Source organism: Parasteatoda tepidariorum, chromosome 8 (assembly GCF_043381705.1).
Source record: "Parasteatoda tepidariorum isolate YZ-2023 chromosome 8, CAS_Ptep_4.0, whole genome shotgun sequence".
Taxonomy (NCBI): Eukaryota; Metazoa; Arthropoda; class Arachnida; order Araneae; family Theridiidae; genus Parasteatoda; species Parasteatoda tepidariorum.
In genome coordinates this window covers 61,373,477-61,385,605 of record NC_092211.1, presented here as the reverse complement: position 1 = coordinate 61,385,605, position 12,129 = coordinate 61,373,477, and the positions used below count along the sequence as shown (strand labels likewise).

The window sequence follows — 12,129 nt, the reverse complement described above, 5'->3', positions numbered from 1 at the left end:
ATTTCAAAACAACTCATCTACAAATTTCACGTATAAAGTAGGGGAGAAGGGGGCACATGTGAACATGGTATGTTTTACCAATATGAATTGAAATAAAAAATCTCGAAAAATTTTCAATTGATGGCAGTACTAGTCCTACCTCTCTGAAAAACTTTCAGAACAATGAGACATTTTGTTGTTCTATTCTGACAATTTCTTTGTATCAGCTGGTGTTGTATATATTATAATCACTCACTTCTTCAAGTGAAAGCATAATATAAATCAACTAATAAACTAAAATTAACTATTGCAGACCATTATATGAACATTCAGGTAAGTTTATGACAATTATTCTTTTTTTTTTGTGAACAAAACATCTGGGGCAGATGTGAACAGTTCACAAGTGCCCCTACATAGTATTAAGATTATTATCCTCATGATATTATAAGTTTAAAAAACATGTATGCATTTAAAATTATTCTTATTTAATTTTCCATAATAAATTTATAATTTTTTCCTTTAAAAAAATTTTTTTTTATTAAACGGTTGATCGCGCATCACGCATATTGGCTGATACACCGGAGAAAATAGAATTGCTAAGGCTACAAATGAAAAGATAGAAAAAATGGAAAAAAAAAGCATAAAAGAGTATTAGAGAAGAAAGAAAAAATTACAACTCCCTTGGAACATGAAGGTGCGAAAAACCCAATAACGGAAAAATTATTGTACAGCTGAAAAATTATTTTCTTATTGACAGTACTGTTGTACAATTTAAATTCACATAGTAAGCTACAACCCCTTCTGTATAATGCGTATCTATATCTGTAATAATAATGATTTTTTTTCTTTGAAATATGATGATTGCTTTGTGTTTTTAATCTTGTTCATATGTGCCCCAGGCATGTTCACATGTGCCCCCAATGGGGGCACATGTGAACAATTGAAGTCATTTTTCTAAAATATTATAAAGTAAAGAAATATTTTATTGAAAAATCTCAAAAAATTCCATAAGACGAAGAAAAGACTATTTAAACATATGGACTTCTTTACTATGAAAAGTTGATGATATTTTTTGAAAAATGAAGAAATAAAAAAATTTGTTCACATGTGCCCCCCTCTCCCCTATTGTTTACAATATTAAAATGTTGTAACGATGCTAATGAGAGAGGAGGTCTTTAATAGCTTAATAACTTTAGGGTTAAATCATGTTAGTATTTCATGAGTAAAGGAATATCAACAATGGCATAAGTATTGTTAACTATGAACAAATAATTGAGTGAAGTATTGTAAGACATATTGTTGAAATAACGGCCTGATAATTTCGAGACAACTCATCTAAAAATTTCAAGAGTAAAGTATTGTTTACAATATTAAGTGATGTAGCAATGTTATTGAAAGAGGTCTTTAATGGCATAATAAATTTTGGGCAATTTAATTTCAACGTTTCATAGGTAAAGTAAATTCAACAATGTCATAAGTATTGTTAATAATGAGCATGAAATCCGAGAGAAAACACTGATTGATAGATATAAATTTTTCATTCAGTAGTTAAGCCCATCTGCATAAAAAAAAATTTAACATTCAGTTCAATAACTTGAAAAATAGGACAAACTCTTTAAACTTTAAAAGAAACTATTTCCAGAAATACTTTGAGTAGTTTTCTTGAATCAAATAATCCCTAAAGTACCTGAAGAGTGATGAAAATGTGCTAAAGCACTGTTTTAGATTGGTAGAAAAAAATCCCAGTTCTAAGGTAAATCTGTATTCTTCGAAAAGAATTTAGTCCATGCTTTTTCTTGATCTAGATTATCATCAACAGTTCTTTACTTACACAGGTCCATTCTGTGACTTCTTCAATAACGTTAGAAGCTATTTTCTCTTCTTTTTTTAAATGGGAGAAACTACATTACAAGATTATTATTTCTCGCTATGTAAATGCATTGTAAATATTTTTATTACATTTATTCTTTATTAAAACCATGATATTTTAAATTATTATTCATTTCCTTCTTTCCTAGAAATTTAAATACTTACTGAATTTAAATTCTTCATTCAATATAAAATCACACACAGCGAAATATAAACTCAGTTGTGCTAAATTTATAAATTTTGTAAATCTTTATCATACTTGTTTTCATCAACATTCTTTAATTAATAGAACACTCAAACGCATTAGAAATCAAAAGTAAATCGGTATTCTCCGTGAAGGATTTAATCCACACTTTTTCTTGACCCACATAATACTCAACAGCTCAGTACTTGAACTGGACCATTCAATGACCTCATCAATGTTGTTCAAAGCTATTTAATCTTGTACAGTACAATTATTACATTTCCTTTTATAAAGCATGCATTACTAAATTTTAACTGTAATGTTTTAAATTAATATAATTTTCTTTGTCTTTTTCATCGAAATGTTCTTAGTACTGAATTTATAAATTTTGTAAATATTTATCATACTTGTTTTCAAAACCACACTTTAAATGACAGGACATTCAGGTAATTTTTTGCATCATTTTAAAGAATGTAATTTTACATGGCAAAATATGAAATTTGATCAAAATCAGTCGAATAGTTCCTGAGAAATCAAATTTTAAAAATACGACTATTTTCAAATTCGAATTCGTAGGAACCATTTGAGGGATTTCGCTCAAATTTTGTATTTTGCCATGTAAAATTACATTCTTGAAAATAATATAAATATGTAATGAGTACAATTCAAAATTTTTTCGACTATTATTAAATAAAATAATGAGAAATAATTAATGCATATTAAAAATTATTTTGTGCATGGAATTATCTTTGAAAAAACGAATTTATAATTTTGTTCCAATTTTTTTTTTTAAAGTTTGCTTAAAAAGTTCTCGAGGTAGGGTAAACTAACCAGTGAAGGAACACTTAAGCTTCGCTTGTCTTTTAAAAAATCATATTAATTTCAAAATTCGTAATTTTAGTTAAATGACAGTGTCAACATATTTGTTACTAATTGCAAATTATGTAAAAAAATTGTAGAGAACTTACATAATATTGTTTTAAAGTTTTGGAGGTTCAAATAACAAGTAGTAAGAAAACCAAGAGAAGGAACAGCTCTTACCAGTGAATGAACACCCAGTAAAGGAACACTTAATTTTGGTTATTTTTTAATGCTCTTTATGAATTTATAAGCCATAAAAATATTTTAAAAAAAGCCTATTCTTGAAATTATAACATATAAATACTTAGAAAATGTTAACTTTTTTTTCGAATTAAAAATTAAAGTTTCAACATATTAACACATACTGTTCATTCACTTGGAAATCTATGCCCAGTAAAGGAACATGCCTGTTCCCTCACTGGTTGGAAGTTGTTTTTTGTATTTTTAACATACTTTTGATGAAAAACATCACTAAAGGTTCAAGAAAATTAAAGTTTATCATTTATTTTCATTAACTTAGAAAAAAACCAGCAAAAGGAACAAGCTTGTTTTTCATCGTTTGGTGATCCAGTGAATAAACACCCCCTTATCTCCGTACTTTATTATACTTTACGATGCTTAAAAAAATAAAACGTAACTTCAATAACTATATTTTGAATTCTCTTTTTCACAGTGAGAAAAATAAAACTATTACATGCAATTAATTCCACTTCAAACATATAAATACTAACACTCACCTTATAATTTTTTCAAAGAAACAAGGTGTTGCAGAGATAATAATAAATTCAAATTTTTTTCCAGAGAAGTCTATTTGATCAGGTAATCCAAAACACTGCTAGATGACTTCCTATTGTTTGGCAGTAAGCTATTGTTGCCAATCAATCTAACGAAAAACTTTCAAACTCTTATTTTTAATAATATGTATGAAATGTTCCTTCACTGGGTAGTGTTCCTTCACTGGTTAGTTTACCCTATAGCGAAGTACGCAAAAGTAAAAGGAACATGAAGGGGTTCAAACATAGAACCGTTCTTCTAACCATACTTTTGGGACTATATTTTCCAGATTATGGCTGCCCCCTATACTTTGGGGATCAAAAATCCGAATTCGTCGAAAAGAATTTTTTTGTTTATTCAGAGAAAGTACCTTATTGTGTCATATTTAATAACTTAAAATGTCGTCTGCGCTAATTAATTTGCAAATTTGAGGTCATTCCCTCGAACCATTAAGATTGAATCCTGGAACGGGGAGGATCCGATCATTAGATCAAAAGTTATTCAGGGTAGTCCGTATTTTATTTTGCTCACTGCGCATCAGAAATCCAAAGTATTCCAAAGTATTTTCCGTGAAGGATTTAGTCTACACTTTTTCTTGACCCAAATCATGATCAACAGCTCAGTACTTGGGCTGGTTCATTCTATGTCCTCATCAATAATGTACAAACTTGTTTTTTTGTATGGAAAACTGTGCTATATAATTATTATTTAACATCTTATAAAGCATGCATTATAGAATATTTTTGACCCTTAAATTTTTAAATTAACATAATTTTTTCTAGTCTTTTTTCCTAGAAATGTTCACAGCGTTGAAAAACTTTGTTCAATATTAAATCACATTCTACAGAATATAAACTCGTTTGCACTGAATTTATAAATTTTGTAACTATTTATCATACCTGTTTTTATAGCCACACTTTAAATGATAGAATATTCAAGTACAAAGATCCAAAGTAAATCGGTATTCTTCGTGAAAAGATTTAGTCCACTCTTTTTCTTGACCCAGATTATCATCAACAGCTCAGTACTTGGACAGGTCCATTCTATGACCTCATCAATAACGTTTAAAATGATTTTTTCCTCTTCTTCCCTTCTAGAAAGACCTTGTTATTGGGTGAGTGTCTTCCTCCGTGTTACTGGAGTGTATATTGGCCCCTTAACTTGCCGCTTTTTTTTCTCTATTTAACCGAAGAAACGTTTTTCTTTTTTTAGCCATTTTCCTGTTCTCTTTTCAGGATATTGCATTCTCGGTTCGAAGCTCCCGAGACAATTTTTCCCCTTTCCGGAAGTAAAGTAGGAAAACAATTTTAAGTTGTTTCATATCACTACTTTGGAGGATATTTTTTTTCTTCCAACTTTCACTTGATGGAAGTGTACAATGTTCGATTTTCTGTAGAATTCCTTTAAGGAGTAGTGGCTTTGGAGAAGGACATTACTTAGAATCCGGAAAGAGCCCTTTGCTGTAACAAGGAATGTGTTTCATTTGAAAGTATACAATTCACCCAATCAATCTTATGTTTTCATTTCTTTTTGTTCACATGCAATACCTTTAAATGTCTCTAAAAATTGAAGTGTTGATTTCTATCAGGGATCTGCTGGTTCTTTTTCAGAAAAATTTCATTTGTAGAATGTATTTTTTGGAGAAAATTTAAAAATTATATATACGTCAAATTGAATTACTTATAGACGATTTGGAGTTGAGGGATTCTATATAGCCTGCAATGAGTTTCAAGGTCATTTCAATTAAGGGACAGGGATAATTAATACCACAGCCCGGAATTGCTGAGTGCCCGGTTTAAATTCCTTATAAAATGTGTAATATTTTCCTCTTTTCAGGAAGTAAAGCAGGAAAACAATTTGATTTTGTTTAATGAAACATTTTCATGTTTCATTTAAAATTTTATGTTCTATTAACAATGTTTGTTTTTTTCACTGGATTTGTTCTACGACATGGAGCTTTTAAAGCTCTCCCTAAATGAAGTGTTTTGTAAAGTATGTCGTTTGTTGGTTGACGACTTCTTAATGCTTAATTATTCTTTATTTAATAACAACTCTTTTATCAATATTCTAAATATTTCATTCATAAAATCAAACCACAATAAAAGAAAATTAAACCACAACGAAAAGTTGAAATATTAAAGAATGATGAAATATAATTCAGAATTTTTAAAAACTTAGGAAACATTCCTACTGAATGTGATTTGATATCGTTCTACTTTAAATGCACCAATCAAATTCTCAATTCTATATGTATATTTTATATGGACTTTTATTTTGATGAAAAAGTGACAAAAATTACTGTCGGTGCAGGGTTATAAATCATTTTGAATTAAAATGAAAAGTTTAAACATAAGAATTCTATGCAAAATCGTTTATTTATAACAAAAAGATAAGGAAAAAATATCTCTATTCTTCTCCTTAAGATGAAAACCGATTAAACGTTTCAGTTTGTTTTCGAACGACATCGTCAGAACAGTTTAGAGAGGGCTTCATAAACTCTGTACCGGGAAATTTCTCCGGATTTTTTTTAAACTTTTCCTTAATGAAAGTGAACAGTGTTCGATTTTCTGTAGAATCCTTTTAAGGAATTGTGGTTTTGAGAAGAACATTACTTAGAATCTTCAAAAAGTCATTGCTGTAACAAAAAATGTGCTACCTTTGAAAGAGTATACTTTATATTCAATCACGTGTTAGGATTTCTTTTTGGTCATCACATATTTTCACCCATGACATAATTTAGTAACGCGAAAAGTTAATTCCTAATATTGCTTTTACAATTTTGATTTCATTATGTTAATTGCGTACGTTGACTAAGCACACTTCTACGCAAAACATGCAATGAAAGTAAATATAGCTTATTTACTGTTTGACTATTGTGAAACGGTTAATAAGTTTATGAATATATTTAAATATATTTATCAACAAAAAAAAGTTTACTCTATAGGAGGCTATTATATGAATACTTTATAATAAAGAAACACCAATTTGGGTTTTACAAATTCAATTTGGGTTTCAAAAATAATAATCAAAATCAAAAGCGTAATATGACATGATGATAAATAAATATTGCAGGTAAATAACTTTAAATTAGGGGTACAGAAATATGTTACAGGTAAACAATATCGTTGCATCGTTTATTAAATTTGTGCTGATTATAATGAAAGAAATCTTGATTGTCATGTGAAGAAACTGAATCATACCAAGTGATTTATCGGTCCAAAGATAGTGTTCGGACTGGTCATCATTTTCATCTGATTTTTATGCATCTAGAATGCGTAGCATATATTATTTCGGTACAATTATGTAAATTCATCAAGAGCAGGAAGCTAGTTTAGCCCACTGGGAAAAATGACATGAAACACATTTATAAAATATACATTGAATAAAGCAAATTCATAAAAATATATTTTATTTTTGATCTAATAAATTCTCCACTTATAAATTATTTAAGCAAAGCCCACGAAATGATTCAATTACTTTAAATTTAGCTTCTAGCCACGCCATTTAGCTAAATTAACTATTGATGTAATCATAAAATAATTGTTTTATGCTTCAACGACCTAATAAAAATGTAATTCTTCAAATCGTCTGGTAAAAATTCCCAAACGAATGCTTTCAGGTCTAGTCGAAAACACAAGTATTCTATATTTTCCTAAACCAAATAATTCGATAAGAAAAACATAAATTCGAATCCCCCCTCCACTAGACCTTTTCTCAGTTTATCTTTACCTACCGGTACTGTAAATAAAAATAGAATGAGTGCTCTTCTGCACCAGGTAGCAAATTTTCGAATCTTTCCCAGGTCATCACATCACCCCTTTGTCCCGCTACTATAATAACTTCTCTTCAGTGATACGCCCCTCAACCTTACCACTGGTCCTGACCCCACTCCCCGATTCCTTACAACTCAATCCCATGGAGCGTCCACTATGTGCCATTCTAAATCCCTTAATTCAAGAGCCCAAAGCTATACCCCTACTTTTATTCTTTTTTCCTCTTCTGGCTTTTCTCACCCAATCTAACCATTCGACCAACAACATTTTCGTCCTTCTCTATTTTGTGACCATCCTTTCTGAGTTCTCTTGAGAGAAGAATCGAACGAAAAGGAGAGATAAAAAAGAAGAGATTCCCCCTTAAAGGGAGAGCAGGCTCTTGGTGGGGGTGGATGTGCTAGTGACCAGTTCTCCATTCGTTCCCTCATTTCGTTTCTGTCCATCGTATCTTGATGCAGATCAATAGAAAAGCAGCATCTCTTTTTGGAGCCTTTTTCTCTTCCTTTCCTATTCGTTCCATTTCTCGTTCCGAATCATCTTCTCTTGCCTTTGCAAGGAAATCGTGGCCAAGCGTGGAAAGGATGGTTGGAAGAAAAAAGCTTTCTCGTGTTGTTGCATCACAGGTCAAAGTGGAATTTGTGTTGTTTTTTCTTTGCTTGTCTCATTTTGTATTGAATTATTAATGAATGATGCAGTGCTTTATGGAACGTTTATTTCGGAGGAAAAGTGTTCCATTTTCTTTCAGGCGATTAAATCCTGAAAAGAATTTGAATAAATTAGTACTGCAAAAGCATTTCTAATGAGAAGAATAAAAAGACGAGAATTATACTGCCTTTGATTAGAATAAAAATTGCATATATTTGAAACGTTCTGCTTGTTTTAAATTTCCCTTTTAACATATTTAAGACTTTTACTGAGATACGCATTCATTTTTTTTTTGTCTACTACCAGTTTAAATCGATTTTTTCCTGAAAATTATACAAGTATTTTCTAACATTATAAAAAAAATTATTTTCAATTAATTAAGAATATATTTTCTATTTTTCTTCTGCTTTTCTTTCTGCACAAAATACAACCCAATTTCGTTATTTAAAAAAAATTATACATGAAAATGACGCTGTTTTTACACGACTTTTTATGTAGAAACTTAATAAAGAAGATAAAGATAAACACAAAAATAACTTATTAACAAGCACAAAATATAAATTTTAATAAATAATGTCCAAAACTTACAATTAGAATATTTCAATGGTTATAAAGTAAAAATTAAAGCAAGTATTTATTTATCTGAACATGTTTATTTAATGACAAAAATTATGTGGTACATCAATATCGAGGTATATGATCTTAACATTAATAATACGTCGCACAAATATATTTTATTCAATAATGTCAAAAAAATATGCTGTAAGTTTCCCTCATCTCTTGAAATGTTGATGGATAGGATTATATAACAATATTTGTTCTAACTTCGAATCGCACTTTTATAAAATTCCAAAAATTTTTCATTTTTTATTTATTTATTGCTTTGAAATCATCTGGATAAATTGGTAGGTCGTCCTTAATCATCTGGTGATTTGATTTTTGATTCTTTTCAATATACAATTACATTTTTCTTTCATAAATCATATTAAAACAATTTTCCTCTTGCAGTTAAATTTGGTCCAATTTTCTGTTTGTCTGGTTTTTTTATGATTTAACTGTTATTTATTTATTTATTTATTTATCTATTTTTTATTATGTTTTATTACCCGTTCAATCAAATCGTATGGATACATAATTATTAACACTAATAATGAAATTTAGAAATACAGTACAGTTTGTGAAATTTACTAATTATTTAGTGAATACCAATTAAATTTCAAAAAGTTATTTAATTCTTTTTGCTTCAGGTTACGTTCAGGATGATCCAGAACACTTCACTGCCACGATCGGGGAGGACGTGATCTTACGTTGTGCCTTCGAGTTCCCCGAAAACAAACCGGTGCCGTATGTTATCCAGTGGCAGAAGCAAGGCATCAAAATTCCCATCTACATCTGGTACGATGGCTATCCTCCACATGCCGGAGATGGCTACGAGGGTAGAGTGTCACTTGCCCACCAAGCCTCGCTCAACCTCACCAATGTGCATGAGAGTGACCAGGGCTGGTACGAGTGCAAAGTGTACTTCCTTAATAGACCTCCAGATTCCCCCAAGAATGGCACCTGGGTGCATCTTGATGTACACGGTGAGTATATCTATAATATACAAAGAGAGTTCATCTATAATATACAAAAGTATATCTGTTATATCGAAAGTATATATCTGTTGTTGTGATGAAATCGAAAGTACAAGGTCTGATGCTGGTAGCTATAATTGAAGTTACACCCACTTAGAATCTGTTCTGGTCAACGGATGTAGATGAAACTTGGTACATATATACTTGGTTCATACGTACATTCGTATAATTATAGGTATCATAGAAATGGATATCTGCAGTAAAAATAATTCAAATTTTGTCCCACAGACGGCGTTTTTACGTGCAAAAAGCATCTATGCAAATCGCTACAAAAAGCCAAAAGGTTATTGCCCTAATAATCTTTATCCTCTATGACATTGAGGAAGAATGAACAAGCGCTTCTAGTAAAAGTGTTTTATCAGAATGACGGTAATCTGTCAAATGCACGGCGAGAATTCAACGCGAATGGGGCCAAGCCTCTTAATTGTTTCGTTTTGACTGTTTATATTTGCCTCATAAGTAAGGAAATATGTCCAATTGGATCTATTGCGTAATCAGTTCTGCCTTGTGTGTATGTTTGAGAAAGAGAAAACCTTTCTGCATGTTTCAGAACCGGTTTTTGTTTATATTCGTAACAAAGATATGAGGCCTTATCCTTATGAGGAAAAAATATACGTTTTTGCTTTATGCCCGGTTAACAGTTAACTTAGCTACGTCACAAAATGCAGAATTAATTAGTAGTCCATTTCAATGTTATGTTGCTGCAATAGATAAATAAACCTTAGTCTTGATGCCATACAGTCAAACACACTATAACCTGTACTAATTAACCCATGTTTCATATAACGACTAATCCATGTTTCGTATAACGTGTATGAACCAGGATTTACTGACATGAAGCATTGCATGTTTAAATTCGGTAGTATGCATGTGCAAACTATGTTTTGAAGTATTCATTGTGAAGGGTTAAGAGGGAATACGGCATTGTTCCCTCTTGAACAGAAACATGGAGGGATATTTTTATATAAGCGGGGATACCTCCATTTAACCTTATCAAGATCAATTTTAGAGTGTGAAAGAAATAAAATGTTCGAAGAATTTTACAACATTCAGCTCCCTGAATTTGCCCTATTGAACAAGCGGTTCGTCTGTAATTTGCTTTTAGAATGTCGGAATTTGAAGCTCCAGAAATTCTTTTGCAGTATTTTTTCCAATGAATAGCGTTACCTAAAAATTACTTTTTATTATCATTAAGTTAGTGAAGTAATTAATCTTCTTATTTCTTCAAATTCTCCAACCGTTTCTATTAGTTCCGAAAAAAAGTGCTTTTTGAACATATTTGCTCTAATTTTGCCCTCATTCATTCTAACTACAGTTCAAGATCAAAATTTAATAATTCTTGTTTTATATGCTAATCCAATTAGATAACAAGTAATTTCCTACAACATAGAATAACGTTTTTCATAACATTAAAATGTTTTTACCTGGACAGAAGTCTTTTTTTTTTAAATTGCATAAATTTATGATTTTAGTTAAGTTTTTATCATTGAAAAATTAAAGATCCCGGGGGCTAAAGTAATATCGAATTCTTGTAGCTTAGAGATAGATAAACATTCACTGCTAATGCTTTTTTATGAATTTGAACCAGTGTCTGAACCACTTCCGGGTTACTGTTTCCGGTGTATTTTGAAGCTTTTTGACTCACAACGTGATCATTGTGCTTTGAAACTTTCTGTAGTAGTATTTCTTGCATTACGTGTATTTGTTACCTGATTTATTATTTGTATTTAGAAAAGAATCCTTATAAGAATCGTCATTTGAAGAACCTGTCATTTCGAAACGTAAGAATCGTCATTTGTAAAAAATAATCGTTATAAAACAATTTTTGCATTGTCAACAATATACCAATTTCGAAATTTAAACCTAAATGATAATTTGTGAAATGAACTTAATCTCGTTTCTCGAACAATATGCTAACACTAACGTAAGATGGTGCACGGCTTGCAACAGTAATAAACAAGTAAAAAGAGGCCAAATCGGAACTGCCAAAAAAGCGAGTTCTTTCTAAATCTAGCAACCATGTCATATTTTCTAACAATACGTCTATAAATAACTGCAATAAATTTTCACTTAAAACTCACCAGAATTACTTAATTATCATTAATATCTTATAAAATACAGCGAATTATAGCTCAAAAATTATGTAATTTATTTCTTTTATTAAAAGCAAAATGATCTGTTTGAAGATATTGCCTCGCAGAATAAGCTGTAGTAAGCAGCTGTATACTTTCTAAATGGAAGTAGAGCAGGTCAAAAGCTCGAGATCATTGTTATTTACTTTTATATTGAAGCACCTTTCATTATTTTTTCACCTCCGAAACATATAAATGTCTTGGCTTTAAAAAATTTTTAAAAAAGTTAATTTTTAATTGCAATTACAGGCTGAGTAAAATTTGCTTCAAATGTGCAA

At 30.4% G+C, this 12,129-nt stretch overlaps 1 protein-coding gene across 1 annotated transcript in view; it reads left to right on the top strand.

Moving 5' to 3' along the window:
- LOC107449428 (protein turtle) overlaps window positions 1-12,129 on the top strand; it is a gene marked incomplete in the record, with an annotated part of 296,335 nt that overhangs the window by 233,880 nt on the left and 50,326 nt on the right. Inside the window, 1 exon segment of the mRNA XM_071184085.1 lies at window positions 9,333-9,668. Coding sequence (XP_071040186.1) covers window positions 9,333-9,668 — 336 coding nt within the window.